The sequence below is a fragment of the Nicotiana tomentosiformis genome, chromosome 9, assembly GCF_000390325.3.
Source record: "Nicotiana tomentosiformis chromosome 9, ASM39032v3, whole genome shotgun sequence".
Lineage (NCBI taxonomy): Eukaryota > Viridiplantae > Streptophyta > Magnoliopsida > Solanales > Solanaceae > Nicotiana > Nicotiana tomentosiformis.
In genome coordinates, this window is record NC_090820.1 from 100,251,962 (window position 1) to 100,270,566 (window position 18,605).

General features: G+C 35.3%; 1 protein-coding gene across 1 annotated transcript; it reads right to left on the minus strand.

The window, feature by feature from the left end:
• Positions 1-8,016: 8,016 nt before the first annotated feature.
• On the minus strand, positions 8,017-17,708 carry LOC104109246 (receptor-like serine/threonine-protein kinase SD1-8). Its single transcript, XM_009618475.4, has 8 exons — positions 16,750-17,708; positions 15,873-16,407; positions 10,153-10,326; positions 9,861-10,051; positions 9,497-9,707; positions 9,127-9,364; positions 8,894-9,044; positions 8,017-8,697 (listed from the first exon to the last, which is right to left on the minus strand). The coding sequence occupies exons 1-8, from the start codon at positions 17,533-17,535 to the stop codon at positions 8,389-8,391; spliced, it is 2,595 nt and encodes an 864-aa protein (XP_009616770.1). The 5' UTR covers positions 17,536-17,708; the 3' UTR covers positions 8,017-8,388.
• Between the last annotated feature and the right edge of the window lie 897 nt (positions 17,709-18,605).

Consider the following 18,605-nt stretch of genomic DNA (forward strand, 5'->3'; position numbering starts at 1 on the left):
AACTGGCTTTGAACTCACTGTGGCAACACTGGTCACTTTAAAGAAAACTGTAAGGCTAGAATTCAGTCCCAACTTCTAAGGAACTACTGCTAAGTAACCTAGTCCCATAGCAGTACTGCTAAGGAACCTAGTCCCTCCATTAAAAAGGCAACTACTGCTAAGGAACCTAGTCCATCCATTAAAAACGTATATTGCCTTCCTGGAAAAAAAGAAGTTTAATTCGACCATTTCCTCACTACAAGTGACCCAAAATTATTTGGGTTCCTAAGTCTAATCCTTGATTCTCTTGTGCAGGGAGAAGTGAAAGGAAGCAGCCAAAATGGGGTATGGATGGTGGTTGTTCTATGCACATGACTGAAAGCATCGATGATTTCCTTTCACTCAAAGCCTTGCAAAGAGGGAGTGTGTCCTTTGGCAATGGCAAAATGGATACATTCTGGGAGTAGGAAGAATTGGGAAGTCACTCACCCACTCAATTGAAAATGTGTACTATGCGAGCGGCTTGAAATATAGCCTACTGAGTGTTTTAAAAATCTGCGACAAAGGAAACAAAGTGGAATTTGTGTCAAAAGTCTACACAATTACAAACCTTGTGACTGGTGAAGAGGTCCCGATGGCAAAAAGATACAAGAATATTTATGTTGATGATTTTGAGTCCCTGCAAAATGGGGATCTCACTTGCCTGAATGTTGAACTATGGCACAAAATATTGGGTCATGCAAGCTTTACGTTGCTGAACAAACTGGTCAGGAAGGACCTGGTTAGTGGCCTGACGATGTCAAGTTTCAAAGACCACAAGGTGTATGATGCATGTGTAAAAGGAAAGCAAGTCAGGTCTTCTTTCAAGCCCAAAAAGAATGTTAGCACCTCAAGGCCACTCGATCTCCTCCATATGGATTTGTGTGGACCTATGAGGGTGCCAAGTAGAGGAGGAAAGAAGTACATTCCTTTTATAGTGGATGACTATTCTAGATTAACCTGGACCTTGTTCCTCAAAACCAAGGATGAAACTTTTTCAGTGTTTGTTGCTTTTGTGAAGAAGATCCAAGTAAAGGTGAGCCACAATGTTGCGTGCATAAGATCTAATCACGGCACAGAGTTCGAGAATGCAAAATTCGACAAATTCTGTGTTGAAAATGACATAAGTCATAATTTCTCAGCTCCAAGAACACCTAAACAAAACGGTGTTGTGTAGAGAAAAAATAGGACTCTTGAAGATATGGCGAGGACAATGCTGATTGACAGTGGCATTGCTAAAAACTTTTGGGCATAAGCAGTTAATACTGCATGCTATTTGATGAACAGGTGCATGATCAGGTCCCTCATGAACAAAACTCTATATGAACTACTGAACAGAAGGAAACCCAAGCTAACATATTTGAGAACATTTGGCTGCAAATATTTTGTCCTCAACAATGGTAAGGAAAATCTTGGAAATTTTGATGCCAAAAGTGATGAAGGAATCTTTATGGGCTATTCATCACGAAGAAAAACATACAAAGTCTACAACAAAAGAACTCAATGTGTTGAGAAAAGCATATATGTGATCTTTGATGAATGACACCACCTATGTGGGAAAGATTCACATGATAAGATTGATCAAGACGGAGAGCAGCCAACAGTCCCTGGTAAAGTCAATGATATGGCAAATGGAAAGTCTGGCATGGTGAGCTACATCAAGGAATCAAATGATGATGATGTATCGGTCTCTCCAGAGGATGTAGAGGAACCTGGTTCCTCGATCATAACAACTGAAGCTGAGAACAAAGTTGTTGATGTTGTGCAAGGAACCCCAGATGCTGAGCTGAGAAGTGGGACTCACATCAACCATGGGTCACATTCAGAAGTACCTGGACCCTCTCACAATGAGATTCAGGTGTCTAACTGGAAGCACAAAAGCTCACACCGTCTTCAAAATTTGATCATGCATCTCGACTCAGGGATTCAAACTAGATCGAAGTCGAGAAACTCACTTGCCTTCTCAACCTTTCTCTCTCAAGCTAAGCCCAAAAATATCAAGGAAGCATTGAAAGATGCTGACTGAATTACTGTTATGCAAGATGAACTCTATCAATTTGAGAGGAACAACGTATGGTACCTGGTTCCTCGACCTGCTGACAGAACTGTTATAGGAACCAGATGGGTATTCAGAAATAAACTTGATGCGTTTGGGAACATAATAAGGAACAAGGAAAGGCTGGTAGTTCAAGGGTATAATCAAGAAGAAGGGATTGACTATGATGAAACTTTTCCCCAGTTTCTCGAATGGAGGCCATCAGAATCCTTATTGTATTTGCATCCCATATGGATTTCAAATTGTTCCAACTGGATGTCAAAAGTGCATTTCTGAATGGCTTTCTAAAAGAAGAAGTCTTCGACAAACAACCTCCTGGCTTCAAATGTCATGAGTATCCTGAGCATGTTTTCAAACTCGACAAGGCCTTATATGGGCTGAAGTAGGCTCCTCGCGCATGGTATGAAAGGTTGTCCAAATTTCTCCTAGAAATTGATTTTACAAGAGAAAAAATTCACAACACCTTATTTCGGAAGAAACAGGGGAGGAACCTGCTCATTGTGCAAGTTTATGTTAACGACATCATCTATGGTGCAACAAATGATTCTCTGTGTGAGAAGTTTGCAAAGATCATGGGAAGTGAGTTTGAAATAAGCATGATGGGGGAATTAAATTTCTTCTTAGGCCTGCAAGTCAAGCAAACTCCTAAGGGCACAATGATAAGTCAACACAAGTACATCAAAGAGATTCTGAAGAGATTTGAAATGGAAAGCTCAAAAGTCATTGACACTCCTATTGCCACTGCCACTCGATTGGACATGGATGAACCCGGTTCTCCTATAAACGAGACCATGTACAGATGTATCATTGGGTCACTCTTGTATCTCACAGCAAGAAGACCAGATATCGTTTTCAGTGTGGGGCTATGAGCTAGGTTTCAATCAAATCCAAAGGAATCTCATCTAAAGGATGCCAAGAGAATCCTGAGATATCTAAAGGGAATGCAGGACCTGGTTCTCTACTACCCCTAAGGAGACAACTGCGACTTGATCGGGTATGCTGATTATCTGGTGGACAGGAAAAGCACTTATGGCATGGTACACTTTCTGGGTTCGTGTCTAATTTCATGGGGTACAAGAAAACAAAATTCAATGGCTCTTTCAACTGCAGAAGCTGAATATGTGGCGACTACCTCATACTGTGCTCAATTATTGTGGATCAAACCACAACTAGAAGATTTTGGTGTGTTTTCTGATTGTGTGATGTTATTATGTGACAACACCAATGCTCTCAACATGGCAAAGAACCCAATTCAGCATAAGAGAACAAAGCATATTGGTGTGCGATATCATTTTCTTAGAGTCAATGTTTAAAAGGGACTTATCTGCATGAAATTCTGCAGCGTGGAAGATCAAATTGTAGACATCTTCACCAAAGCACTGAGTAGAGAGCACTTTGAAAAGAATCGTCTTGCACTAGGGTTGATAAACTCAAGTTGACATGCATGATGATTACAAAGCAAATAAGGAGCTAATGTATTGCATCTTCACAAAAGGATGAGGATCACATTTACAAAATCTGTCAGAGAACCTGGTTCCTGCGACACTGGTTAGTAATTCCTTTTGTACTCTCATGCACAACTTTTTAAACGGCTAAAAAAGGTGCCACGTCATTAAATTGTCAGCTTCTTTTCTTTGGAACCCAAGGGTCCTACCTGTTACAAAATAACCCGTCTACCGAGAAAATCAATACACGTTCCCAATCGGTCCCTCACCCCTTTTTAATAAACCCAAACTCTGTCACTCTCACAGCTGTCCATATCAAAAGCCAAAATTTCCCTTTTTCTCTCAACAACCAAATACTCTCTTCTTTCGAAAACTCTCATTACACTCTATAATGTCTGAGAATCTTGAAGCCTCAAATATCCCCAGTGTCGTCCCCAATGTATATTCATCTCTTGAAGCACCAATGATAGAGTTTAAGTACCTTACGCCACCTAGTCCAAACCCTAAGCAAGATTCCCAACCACCCACTGCCTCTTCTCTACCCCAATCAAGTTCTGGTTTTCATCAGAGTCGCAAAAATTCGAATCCCAAGAGGTTTATAGCTACGACCTCTCCCTCTGCCTCGCCAGAAAAAATGGCTGAGGGAGAAACAGTAGAGGGAGAAGAAAATTAGGAAGTTTCCAGTCTGTATTTAGAAGAGGGTTCTGAGGCACAACAAAGTGTGGTTAACACAATGACTACCCCAAGTCTCGATTTGAATATTGCAGATCGCATAGGTAATATTCCTTCTGTGCTTTCTGAGTTTCCTTTGGGGTTAAAAGAACAAGAGGCCATAGAAAATATGTTGTCAATAGCTGTTGAGGGGTGTATGGATGGTTTCTATAAAGGTGTGTCTGAAACCAATGGGTCTTATGGGAAAGGTGAGAGTCTACAAGAAGAGGGTAGGGAACTGGTGCCTATCAAAAAATCGGCACCCGAAAGTACTACTGGGAAACCACTCGAGGGACCTGATCCTTCCGCCCACAAGGAGCCCTCTGCTCCAACTTGGGATGAAACCCCATTTTCATCAAAAGAACTCCAGGCCAGTACTGATCCTACTCCCTCTCCTCATTTCTATGCTGAGCCATTGGCCATTGTTGCTCCCGAGATGAGATCTCTGTCTGAGGAGGAGAATGACGATAGTGAAGAAGACTATGATAATATGGATCTTGCAATCTTTATTAGTGCTAGGCTGCAACAGAAGGGGGCTCTTGAGTCTGCTCTGAAGAAAAGTAAGAAAGAAAAGAAGAGGAGAAGGTTGGTGAAGTGTGGAAAGTTAGTACATGAAGAGGTGGTGCCTACAGCTCTTGTTGTGGACATTGATGACGAGGTGGATGAGGAACCCAGTCCCTTAATTCGTAAGTGCTCTAAGAAACCTGCAGTTCAAAATTCTAGAAAAGAGTCATATGTGAAAGTGATGGAAGTTAGTAATGTTAAAGTGGGTGAGTCTGGAGAAAACGTGGTTGATGGGTCTGGTAAGAACGTGTCTAAGAAATCTGTGTATGAGAAGGTGTCTGAGAAACCTACAAAGAAAGCTAAAAGTGTAAGAAAATCAGTGAAATGGAAGGCTGGTGCAAATGAGGAACCCGGTTTCTCAAAAAGGACCAAGGTGGGGTGGCCAAAAATGAAGGAAGGGAAAATATGAGAAATCAGAAAGTGTTGTGGGGCAGAATATTTGCCCCTGATATTCTTGACATGCTAGGAATGCGCCAACTGGTTGATATCTGTGACTTTCAACAGTGGACACCTTTGTTCACAAATGAGAGTCCTAAAGTATATGAGGCCGAAGTGCGCAGCTTTTATGTTGATTGTTTCACAGTCGAGGATGACAACATCTGCATGAAGGTGAATGAGGTTGATTTTGTGTTGGATGAAGTTGTGTTGGGAACCATCTTGGGTGTGCCTACTGACGGAATATCCTCCATTAAGGGGACTTGTTCGTCAAACTTCAGAAATGTCATTCTGAAGGATGATGCAGTGCAACAGAGGGAACGAGTACACAAGAAGACCCTCCTTCCAGTGTATCAATTGTTATTTGAGATGGTGAACAAGGTGTTGCTCTCTCGTGCAGAAAGACGTTCTATTACGTGTTGAGTAGACTTGTTCCTCATGGAACCATTGGATATTTATTCCACTATTAATCTGTCGAGTATCATGATTGAGCACATGAAGAAAGTGGCAGATTTCAAAGATGGTAATCATGGGCTGCCCTACGGATTTCTACTCACCAAAGTTTTTGAGTTCTTCAAAGTCCCTTTGGTAAAGGCTACAGTGGGTACTCGCAAGCAGAGCTTCTCCAAAACCACCTTAGAAGAGTGTGAGTGCATCGATAAGAAAGGAGCGGTTGGCAGCAATTCCACTATCTCTTAACTAATTGAAGCTCAGAATACTGCCAATGAAGAGATAAGGAAGTTGAAGGCAAAGAATGTTATCCTTGAGGGACAGCTTAATCAGGCCCAGGAGGCACCAGGTTCCAGAAGCTCACAAAGCGCCGAGGTTGCCCATCTGACAAATGAGAATGATGATCTCAGGAAATAGGTCGAGGACTTGAAGGAGAGTTTACTCACTGATCTCGAATGGATATCCTCCTTAGAACTCTTGCCTCTTCATCGTTGCCTCCCCTTTCTAGTGCTCCTTAAAACCATTTCCTTCCTAGTGTCAAGTTCTAGTGTCTTTCTGATTTGGTATTCTGAAGTTGGATATGTTTAGTGGTTGGTACTCTTTTTTTTACTATTTTTATTTGTGGAATGATTATGTAACAAATGGAACTGCTCCCTGTTTATTTCCAAACTTAATGAATATCCCGTCCTTTTGCTATGTTTATCTTGTCTTCTTTCTTGCTCTGTTTTTAATCGGGCTAGACTTCTTTTTGCTTATTGTCCGTCACTAATCTTTTTATGATGCCAAAAGGGGAAAAATTAATTTAGGGGGAACAAGAGGGGGAAGAAGCATAGTCTCACCCGAAATTTCAATTACAAGTTTTTCATCATCAAAAAGGGGAAAATTGATAAGTTATGTGTCTTGCTATGTTTTGATGATTTAACAAACTTTGTTGAGAACCAGATGGGGAACCTGTTCCACATCCTCTGAGTGCTCAAAGATCAACAAGTCTCAAGTCTGGAACATGTTCCAACATTCAGATCGACATCAGTTCCCTTGCTGACAATACCAGTCAACTCCCCACAGCGGTAAAGTGACTGCAATTGTTCCTCTGCACAAATGCAACAGTGCAAACAGTGGAGCACTCACTTTATGGGGATGCCTTTGTACCAAACATGCTTGCATCATTCAAGTGATGTCACTTACGTAATATTAACATGAAGCAAAGTAAAAACAACACACTTGCATACCCCCGAATTGAAAAAAGCTCTCTCTCAAGTGTATTGCCAACCTACAAGTGACATTCAAGGCGTCAAGAACAAAGAGCAACATAACGAAGGACCAGTTTCCTGCATTGAGTCATCATATGTCCTTAGTTGTGTAGCATCTTTATCAAAGTGATTTACTTGTAATTCCTACTTATCTTAGTTAGAAGCATTGTGTAGGAAACCTTCATAAACTATGTTTTTATGTCTTGGCTAGAGTTAGTCGAGTTGTAAGCTTTGTAATAGAGTTATTACAAAGGGGCTTGTAATAAAGTTATTACAAGTTAGTGAGGGATTAAGAGGTTAATTCCTAGGTTGCAATAGTTTGTAATCTGAAGTTTGCTCAGTAATAAAGTTGAAATCCTATAAGGGTAGGTCGTGATTTTTAATCCCGTGAGCTCAGAGTTTTCCACGTAAAACTCTATTGTGTTATTTATTTACAGCTGTGTGAGTGTGTTCTGTGGGAACTAATAGAGAACCTGGTTCTCTATATAAGTTTGGTGGACCCTTAGTTTTTATCACCAACACTTACCCCATACAGCATGGCAGGTCTAACCATCGCTCTGTAGAACTTGCCTTTAAGTTTCGGTGACACTTTCTTGTCACACAGGACTCCAGATGCTAACCTCCATTTCATCCATCCCACTCTTATATGGTACGTGACATCCTCGTCTATCTCTCCATCCCCTGAATAATTGACCCAAAGTACTTGAAATGGCATTCTAATAATGTAGTAAATATATAATGCTCAGTAACTAATTTAAGGAACTTTTTGTAGCTCCGTTTTTTTGTTGCAGAGGCCAATAGTGTGATCACCAGGCCTTTTGCGTTAGTTTCTTGTTGAAGTCTTTTTCTTATCAAGGGAGGATTAGATTTTATGAAAAGAAATTATCTTAGTATTATTTGCAGCTAATTTTCTTTAGGACATGCTGCTGTTAACATAAACTATGAGAGAAGGGAAGATTGCAGAACCTCAAATAGGTACTACTTCTAAAATCTATGATCAAGAAATATTAGCAAACGGAGACATTGCAATCTTTTTATATAATCAAGGTTATGTACATTATAATAAATGCAATAGCAAGAAAATCCATTGAAAGAAGAAGAAGGCACAAATTAATCTCATTGAACCACATCAATGAATAATACAACTAATTTACAATGAACTTCAGCTATATGGAAAATTAACTATGAAATTGTTACATTAGTACTAAAAAAAACACATCTATATCACAACATCACCATTTCATGAAATGGGAAAAAAACCTATTTCTGTTAGATCCCAAAAAAGGAAAACATTCTTTAAAAGAAGAAAGAAGGTAAGCATACAAGAGAAAATTGTAAACCTCTTATAGTATTTATGTACTATACAATTTTGCTTATGTTCGCTCCCATCAGGGGAATTTGCCTTGATTTCTATTCTATTACGTAAAAGTTGGCCATCTCAGTCTGTCCGTACCTTTAACTACCGCGCATCAAGCATGGTAACTGTAACTTGATTCACAGTGCAAGTTTCTTCGTAAATAGTTTCCGAATGTTCATCAACTGGTCTTCTCCCCAGGCAAAATCCAGGGTGCTTAGGCTGAGGTAATGTTGCACTTTCACTGCCTAACATCAATACAACGGTTGCCATATTCGGTCTATCTTCCGCTTGCTCCTGAACACACAATAGCCCGACTTGTATACATCTCATTACTTCGCACGGAGAAAATGATTCTCCAACCGCTGAATCAAGTAGTTCTGAGGCCGTTCCTTCTCTCCATAATCTCCATGCCTGCGGTCAGAGAGACGGATTCAGGAGTTAAATTTACGGTTCAGATTTTAAGATTTTTAGCATTAAACTCATTGTGTTGTTACAATTATAGATTCAGATTTAATGTTTATTGAGATTTTAGTAGTTTTTTACATATGTATCAAGACTCAGTGTGGAAAGTTATGGATTCGAATGAACCGGTAGCTGGTATGCTTACATGGCCAAGAAGGTTTCTTTGGTTGTTTTGATAATAAAATCCCCTGTTCTTCTTCCCTGTTACAATTTCTAACACTAAAACGCCAAAGCTGAAGACATCCGATTTAACAGAGAAGAGACCGTCCATCGCATATTCAGGAGACATGTAACCACTGCATTAAAAGAAAATTGGATTTAGAGAAATTTTCAAGTGTTCTATGAATGATTTGAAGGAATTATTGTGATGTTGCTTACTAGGTTCCAACTACTCTCTTTGTATTTCCTTCAGTCTCGTCGCCTCCAAAAATTCTTGCCATACCAAAATCTGATATTTTGGGGTTCATTTCCTTGTCAAGAAGAATGTTGCTTGCTTTAAGGTCTCTGTGGATAATCCGAAATCTTGAATCTTGATGAAGATATAGAAGCCCCCGCGCTATGCCACAAATAATGTTGAAACGCCTTTGCCAATCAAGCAACAAGCTTTTTTGCTTATCTGAGATACATATATTAGGTTTAAGTCCAAGAACACATAAACAAACTCATAACAACAGCAACTACGTCTAAGTCCCAAGTAAGTTGGGGTCGGCAAATTCATAAGGAAGTATAAAACCAAAAAAGGACTTACTGAATAAGATTGAATCCAAGCTTTTATTTTCCATATATTCGTATATCAACATCTTCTCTTCCATCTCAACACAGCAGCCAAGAAGCCGGACTAGATTTCTATGTTGAAGTCTAGCGATCAATCGTAGCTCGTTCTTAAATTCTTCAACTCCTTGGCCAGAATTCTTTGAGAGCCTTTTCACTGCTATTTCTTGACCTTCATCTATTATTCCCTGATCAAAAAGTTCTTTTATTGAGTACCTTTACATTTTACCATAAATGGACTAGTTTTTATCCTATATTGCTCGGATCCTCTAAAAATGCTACTGCACTCGTGTCAGAGGATCCGAGCAACATAGGTTTTTTGACATCTGGCTAAGCTTTACCTTGTAAACGCAACCAAAACCGCCCTGGCCTAACTTATTTGCATCAGAAAAATCTTCTGTAGCCACAGCTAAAGTGCTGAGATCAAATAAAGGCAATTCACACTCATCCGCGGAAGTTTCACTAGAAATTTCTCTTTTATTTGGAATAATTGCTGTATTCACTAGAAGATCTTGACTTCTTTGATTAGAGCCTGGTTTAAATAGCAAGAAATATGCATTAGAGAATAAAACCTTTCACAAAAAAGACAATCTCTGGTTAATTATGAAGTAGTTTAATTTCCTCTTGTAGTACCTCGTTCTGTCTTCTTTCTTAATATTGGACCTTGTAATTTCCTTCTTTTTGATAAGAAGCGAATGCTTACTACTCCAACTAGCAAAAGAACAACACCAGCTGTGATTCCAGTAGCCATAGCGATTCGTTTCGTCTTGCCAGAACCATCTCCAGATCCCACACTTCCACTTTGTGCTGAAATTCAATAATTACAAAATGAGTGTTTTTATTTTATTTTATATACAGGTTTAAAAAAATGGCGTCCGTTGCATGAAGCATCACACATTCACGTAGGGTTTGGGGAAGGGTTGCACCCTAAGGGGTGTGATGTAGGCGGCCTACACTGATGCAAGCATCAGTGGCTGATTCCACGGCTCGAAAACGTAACTATAAGTAACATCATATATATATATATAATTATTTTGGTTTTATTTGAACAACTATAATTTCATGCAAGTTCCTCTGAATCATGAAGTTTCACTATAGTACTATAGTTATTTGATCAGTTCTACCAAACTCTAAAGCTGAATGCAAAGTTTTGAAGGAATAAAAATTGAAGATTCAAGCCAGTTGAGAGAAAATGCTCCAATACAAGTGTGTTTTCATTTCAAATAAAGTTTTATGTTTCCAATTTGCTTTCATAGTTTTCAGAAGGGACGTAATTTACTTGAAATTTTTTTTTTAAAATTCAAAACATTTTATTTTTCAGTTAACACCAAAAATGGCCAGCTATGTTAGTATTACTATGATTGCAAGAAGTGAGTCTTCCATGTACATGTGATGCTATGACTTTTGAGCTTACAAAAAATGTACAAACACAACATATATATAATCTAACTATCATCCTACTCCATCTAGCTGCAGGTTCTTCATTTTTTATCTTCTGAATCTAAATGAAGGCATTTTCCTCCTATCCATTTGATATACCCCTACAGTCTACCTAGGCAGATCTTGAAAATTGAGGAAGATGGTAGCAATAAGTAGAATAACCAATGTAGCACCATATTTTGAAAGTGTGTCTGCCACTGAATTTCTTTTTCTATAGCAGTGTTGGACTTCAATTCGATGACTCTGAATAATCTTTTTCATCTTTAGAATATCATCATGAATCTCCCCACAAGGTGAAGAAGATCCATTAAGCATATTAAAAATTCAATAAAGAGTCCATTTCTAGAATTACATTGTGAATCCTATTGAAGGCAATCCACTTAAACATTTTCTTTAGAAGTGATTTATATGCCAGTAGAAAATATATACTAGTATTAGAGAAACTAATTTTTTATTATATCATTGGACTGAGACAGGTTTAAACAGAGCGACATGGTTAGTAAATGTTCACATATATAGTCGACCTCTAACTTATTTGGAATTGATGTATATATACACACACTTCGTTGTACTACTTTAACTATATATAGCTTGTTTTAGTATATGTTAGTGTATTCACTATTTATATTTCAAAATAAAGTGTTAACGGATTACATTTATATTATTTAAATAGTAAATATTAATGTGATTCAAAAGTTTGACCATGTTTGACCTATGAACCGACCGAAGTTGGTCGGTATTTTTCAAAAAATTACATTTACCGACCAACGTTGGTCGGTAAAATCTTCCCATGCAATAACCGACCAACTTTGATCGGTAAATTTAACTATAAATTTTATAAAATATTTTAAATAATAATATAATTATTAATATTTTAAAAATTGGGTCCACATTACCGACCAATGTTGGTCGGTAATCAAAAAGGTGCTTTGACTAAGCAAGTCTGACCATTGCGGTCAAATATTTGACCAATATACCCACCAATTTCGGTCGATATGTAATTTAAAAAAATATATAAAATATTTTTTTGATAGTTTCCGTCCATGTTGGACGATTTTTTGGTCGCTTTTGTTGATCACTTGGTCGGTTTTTTCCCGGAATTTCTAGTAGTGGGCCTGTGTAAAATATCAATTAATATGCCTTTTCAACAGGAAAATACAAAAGGGAACTGAAAATGTAATGTCACAATCTCGCAAAATCTTCAATCGTTTTACAGGAGGTAAGAATAGTCAAGGAAGGAAACTCTGATCAAAGGGTATGGTTTTATTTTTTCTTTTTAAACTATAGCTTATCACTTATACCTGTCCATCTTGTTGCTATTACTTTTTTTGGGGCACGGGAGTAACAAGGTCCAAAATAAATAGTATAAAATGACTTTTAGTGTACTTTAAACGACGTGATATAGGCCTTAAAAAGGGTTTCACGAAGGATTGGCCTCTTGGCCACTGAGTGCATCTTAATTCTTTTTTTTCCCTTCCATATTATATATATAGGGGAAAGGGGAAGGGGAAGAGGAAATTGATTTTTTGTTGGGGGGAGGGGTTGGAATTATAATGTGGAAAACCGAAACCAACTGAACTGCTAAGATTTTATACAAATAGTTGATTATTTATTATTATTATTATTTTTAGCTATATACATACATTATACATTGATTATATACATATAATACATAAATTATACATATATTATACTTTAACTAGCTATTTTTAATTTAGCGATTGAGTGAACGACTATTTGGGTTAAAGGACTTGGCTTGTCCCAACAAAAGTAGTTATCCGTATTTGCATTTATATAAAACATAAACGTTAATTATGAAAATTTAAAAGTAGTACTCGTACTATGTATTTGGAATTAACCGAAGTCAAAATAATCGGCCATATGACTTTTTTTGGAATGTAGAGGGTGTAGGTATACAATACAGTCCAGTAAATTGCTTCTTATCCGTCTTGAGAAGAATCTTTTTTGTGAACCTTACCTAATTTTTAGGACCGAGTTGGCACTATTTTAGAAACTCAAATAACCACTAATTTTAGCTAGCGTTTAGTCATAGATTCTCAAATTTGTTTTAAAAAATTTAATTTGGGTGAAGTTTGATTTGAAGATTAAAATGTGTTTGAACATGATTTTTTAAAATATATTTCACTTTTTATTTGAAAAAATATGAAACATGACTTATACCCACAAGTTCTAAAAACTATCACAAATACCCAATAGTACCAAACAAACAAACTTGCTATCTTGTATATACAGAACCTTCATCAATACCATTCATTATCATTATCACAAATCATAGTCCTGAACATAAATAAGTTTAATGAGAGGCAAGTGAGTAGATATGGTTTAGTTGGTCGTAATAAATGTGGGCTCTTTTATAAATTATAAAGGTTTGGGGTAATATTTAAAAAATTTAAAAAATGACTGTGTCATGTTTTGGCCCAAAATCAACAATTGAGGTGATTTTGGGATTTGAGATTTTGTCAAAATGCGGGTAAATTCTATGGCCAAACATGTATTTGCCAAATAAATTCTAAATTTATTTTGGCAAAACTCATGGCCAAACGGATCCTTAGTTTCTCCATCATTGTCAAATTTGGAAAAAAATAAAAAGAAGACAAAGACATATGATATCCTCAAGGAAATATAGCAGCAAAAGAACAAAAACGAATGAAATATTCATTGTGTTACGCAACCATTCGCGTTGACAGTCCAAAATAAAAGAAGCTAAAACACACTTTTGTTTTGTTTTTAGTTTTATGATCTTATCTTTTTTTTTAATAATATATGTGAAATTTACTTTTACACATAAAAAATATAAAAATGACACTCTTAATTTTAACATTATAAATGGTCATGAATCCAATGGCTATACGGTGTAGTTTTCTTTTTTATTTATAATTATTACAATTTAAAATCCAACCACATTCTATGAAACATTTGATAGTTACAAGACAATAAAAACGTAATAACCTAATGTCATGTAAATATTTTTTTCTTCTTACACCTTTAAATAATATCTTGATCTATGATGTGTCTATTATTATTGTTATGAATTCTCTTTGTCTTCTATGCAAAATAACAAGGGAAATGATCAAAAATAAAAAATTATCCCAAAAGGCGAGCGTTCACATAATGATTTTAGCCGAAAGAGTTATAGATTTTATGTAGGTGCATGGATTTTATATTATCAGGTTTAGTTGAAATTACAACAGCAGTTTTAATTCTTCATATATAGTATATCTGATACAATAACATAGAAAATAAAATAATAAATTATTATAATCGATTTAAATTGCACTAATAATGTAATAGTTATTTACATTATTGGTGCACATAATGGCTAAGAACAGAAAACTTGGATTTGGTAGATTTTTCTTTTCGCTGAAAACGAGTGGCGAATTATTCTAGAGTCTTGAAATGGGTGCATTATTTTCTACGTAACAATTCCAATCTAATCAAAGGAGAAAAACAAACACTAACAGTCGTAAACCATATAAGTCACCTTTCAAATTAATTTGGAGATGGGGACTTTAGGGCATAATTTCAATTAATTTCATATGTTTAGGTTAAGATTCGTTTCTTATTCAATGCACAACGCATACTGAATAAGAAAAAGGAAATTTAAGTGAAAAACGTCCCTACCACAAAGAATATGTCTGTCTCTCGCTCAAAAAATATTTTTAAATATATATATATATATATATATATAGCAAGAAAATAACTTTGAAAAGTTAATGTTTTCAAGTCTTTGTCAGGAGTTAATGCACTCAATCAATAATTTATTTGTATAATGATCTATGCACTAGTTTCTTGGTTTTCCAAAGTGTAGTACATACCAACTAGGCAACAACTTTTTTATTAATTAAGTATAACTGTCATTTATAAGATAAAACAAAGAATTAAGTTAAACGAGGTGTCCTTTTTCAAAGAACAAAATTGATACAACCCCAAAGTTAAAATAAGAGAAAAATAAAAGAGGTTACTTGGGTCAGCAAAAAACTATTCTGGTTTCTCTGTTGTGTTTCTCCTTTACATCTCTTAAAATATATTAATTAAAATGAATTTTGACTATTTTATTCTTATTTATGTCTTAAAATATAATTTTTTTCATTTAATATTACTTTATTTTTGTGTTATCTCCATCTTCAAAAATCATTACTATTAAGGGGCCGGTACGTAAATGAGAGAAAGGCAATTAATTTTGTCATGAACTTGAAATAATTATTTTTAGAAATCACCACGTATAATTTGAAGAGAGTATACCTTTCTCTTTAAGGGAATTATACTCTCTTCAATAATTCGGCAAGTAGTTAGAGTGGAATAATACGCCAAGACCTAATTGTATAAAATTGTAATTCTGTTATCCCATCATATTTATAATTATTATTATTTTGCTTATAATATAAGTCCAACCAAAAAAATAAATAAAAAATCTATATCTCTACCAACACCCAACCACTTCGGCAAATTGAGTCGACTCAACTCGCTCCTACTGTGCCAATAATTGAAGATAGTGGATCTTAACTAGGAACTACTCCAAAAATTATGCAACACAAATAAATTAATGCACATATGAAAAAATATCCAAATATAGTTGATTCCGACTTATCCCGACTAAAACATAATACTCCGTTCACTTTTACTTGTCTATTATGTTAAAAATATATTTTTATTTTTACTTGTGCACTATATTAAATCAAGAGAAAAGATAAATTTTTTTTCTTATTTACCCTTATCATTAATTACTCATTTTCAAACTTATTTTTCAAAACCTTTTGAAAGGCTATTATTATTAGGGATTAGTATGGTAAAATAAATACTATATTTATTAGTATTTATTAAGTGACGTGAAAAGTCTATTAAGGGGAGCGAAAAGTCCAAAATAAACAAGTAAAAAGTGAACGGGAACATACCTGCGTCAGAAGAAGCAACTCTAACGTAGAGAACTTGGCCACCTTCCGCCGCTGAATATTGCCTCATGTCAACAAGTTCAGTTGTCCAAATGACACAACCAGAACCAGCCCCAGTAATATTCGACCTAGTGTACGCCGTGCAAGAACAGTTGTACCTACACTTTTTTTCACATTCATCCAAATTCATCTTCGTATCCACAAACGAACTTGAAGTTTCTGGCAATTTCATGTTCTTTAATGTGTTAAAAACATCAGTTTCGCAGTCTAAATCATGATATCTAACACATCCATCTGATCCATCTCTTAAATCCCATGCCACTTGATTTTTAGGCTTGTATCCCACTAGACATTTGCATACTGGCGAAAGATTCGCGTTACAAATTCCTGATACCCCACACTCTTCGTAAAAATCACATTGGTCTTTTGGTGCGTACCAGAACCTGTTCCAAATATTACTAGTCGAAATCCAAGTATACCTCTCTAAAACACCATTATGCTTCACCAACAATCTTGAACATATTTCTTTATCAAGTATCTGTCGAAAATATAATTAAGTAAATAAAAATATACTTTCTCAATCAACTTAAATTTTATGCTCATACAATTCAACATGGTATCTGAGCAGACCAGGGGCGAAGTTACGTTCCTCCAAGGGTGGTCAACTGACCACCTTTCGTCGGAAAATTATATTACGTATAAGGTAAAATATTACTTATTATTGATTAAAAATAGACTTTGAACACCCTTACATAACTCACTGACAAAGTTTTGAACACCTTTGTTGAATTTCCTGGCTTCGCCGCCGGAGCGAACTCATAAGTTCGAATCTTATCACCGGGTATTATTAAAAAAGAATTTTTACGTGTGCTTGACGTACCTGAAATGTGTAGTAAACTTGATCTTTGCTCATTTGAAACTCGAATGCCATAATCTCAGTTGGTTTCATTTCAGGAACACCACTAAATCCAACTCCATTCCAAGGTCCACTCCTATAGAAAATATCATCTTTATTTGTCAAAAAAGCTTCTGGCAATCCATTTATATCAAGTTTAAATGTATAATCTCCAGGAGCTGGATCAAATGGAGATTTCCATGATGTTATATTCCTATTTAGCCCACTTTTCAAATCCCATCCAAGTTTCATCCCAGGTAATAAAGTATCCGTAGGATAATCAAAACTTTGCCATAAATAGTTCTCTTCATTTTCATCATTTTCATATCGAACAACAAGGTTTCCAGAATCAAGAAGCTGAGCAATTACTGTGTTTTTCGCCGTAGACTGAGATTCTTGATTTGCTGACCAAATAGAATTTCCAGCTCCATCAACTAGAACAATATTTCCATTTTGGCTAATTTTTAAAACATGAGATGATGAATTTGTTACAGGGTTGTTTCTATTACCAACCCAAACAATAGTTGAATCTTGAATTTCATTGTACCATATTCCAACATACGATTTGCCTGAATTTGAACCACCTGGAGTAAAGAAACCTAATTTGAACTTTTTTTCTTTAGATACTAAGGTTTGGTTTATGGTAAGGGGATTTGTAATGGTAATTGTATCAGTTGGTAATGCAAGATTTGGTAGAAGAATTTGTGAAATTAGAAGTGAGAAGAAGCAATATTGGTAACAATGGTGTTTTTTGCAGTTAATGCTTCTCATTGTTGACTTCAAGAATTGGCTATTTCTTAGCTTTTGTACTTCTCTATAGATATTTGGACATTTATGGGAAGTTTGGTAGTTTTCATCTTTTTTGAGATATTTGTGTAGTAATTGTTTGATAGGAAAAGGGAAAGGGAAATATGGTATTTTTAGATAACCACACCACCACTTCTAGTTCGTCTTCCCACTCACAAAGCCTCCGCGTTTTGATTCTTTCTGGGTTTTATATTGTCATTTTCTTCAAAATTCACTTTTAGCTCCAGTTTGACCATTATTGATTTTGAGAGTAAATTTCATTTGGTAGTCATTTAACTAACTTTGTGTTCATTACGCAAAAGTTATTTTTCTTTTTTTGTTACGTAAAAATCATTCAACTTTATGTTCATTACCCAAAAGTCACTTTTTTTCTTTTGTTATACAAAAATTATTTTACCTTGCCATATTTATCACAAAAGTCACCTTGACCATATTTTATAATACTTTTACTTAAAAAGTCTATTATGTCCTTGACATTATAAATTCTCTCATTTATGTATAATACCTCTTATATTATATACTATATAATATATTTTTACCTAGATATTTTATTTATAATTAAAATAACTTTAAATTATTTTATTTATTATTTTTATAATATATCCATACATTTAATTTTTCCATGGCACTCCATTTATTTAATCATATTCAAACATGAACATGTTTTAAATTTAAAAATAATAAAAAATATTTATTTTTTAATATTTATTTAAAATAATAAAAACAGATTTGTTTAACAAATGATTATTTTTTTATAGTCTATAAAAATTTTAAAAGAAGTTTCAAAGATATTTGTATTTAGTATTAAGTTTTTTAAAGCTTTATCTGTTAATATTATTTATTTGAAAGTATTAATTTGATGTGTTATTTTGCTAAATATGGGTAATTTATTTATTAAATTAATGGGTATGGCTTGGCTGATAAATCAATGAGCTTTATTTTTTTAATTTTTATTAAATATATTTCATTAAGCATGATTAAGAACGTAAACTTGAGATTTGTTCACGGTAATGCTGCTGACAAATTTAATAATG

Coding starts and splice junctions, on each gene's coding strand:
- LOC104109246 (XM_009618475.4), bottom strand. CDS start 17,535: ATGAGAAGCATTAACTGCAAAAAACACCATTGTTACCAATATTGCTTC. Junction 9,365..9,496: donor CTTGGATTCAATCTTATTCA/GTAAGTCCTTTT, acceptor TATGTATCTCAG/ATAAGCAAAAAAGCTTGTTG. Junction 9,045..9,126: donor AAGAGAGTAGTTGGAACCTA/GTAAGCAACATC, acceptor CTTTTAATGCAG/TGGTTACATGTCTCCTGAAT.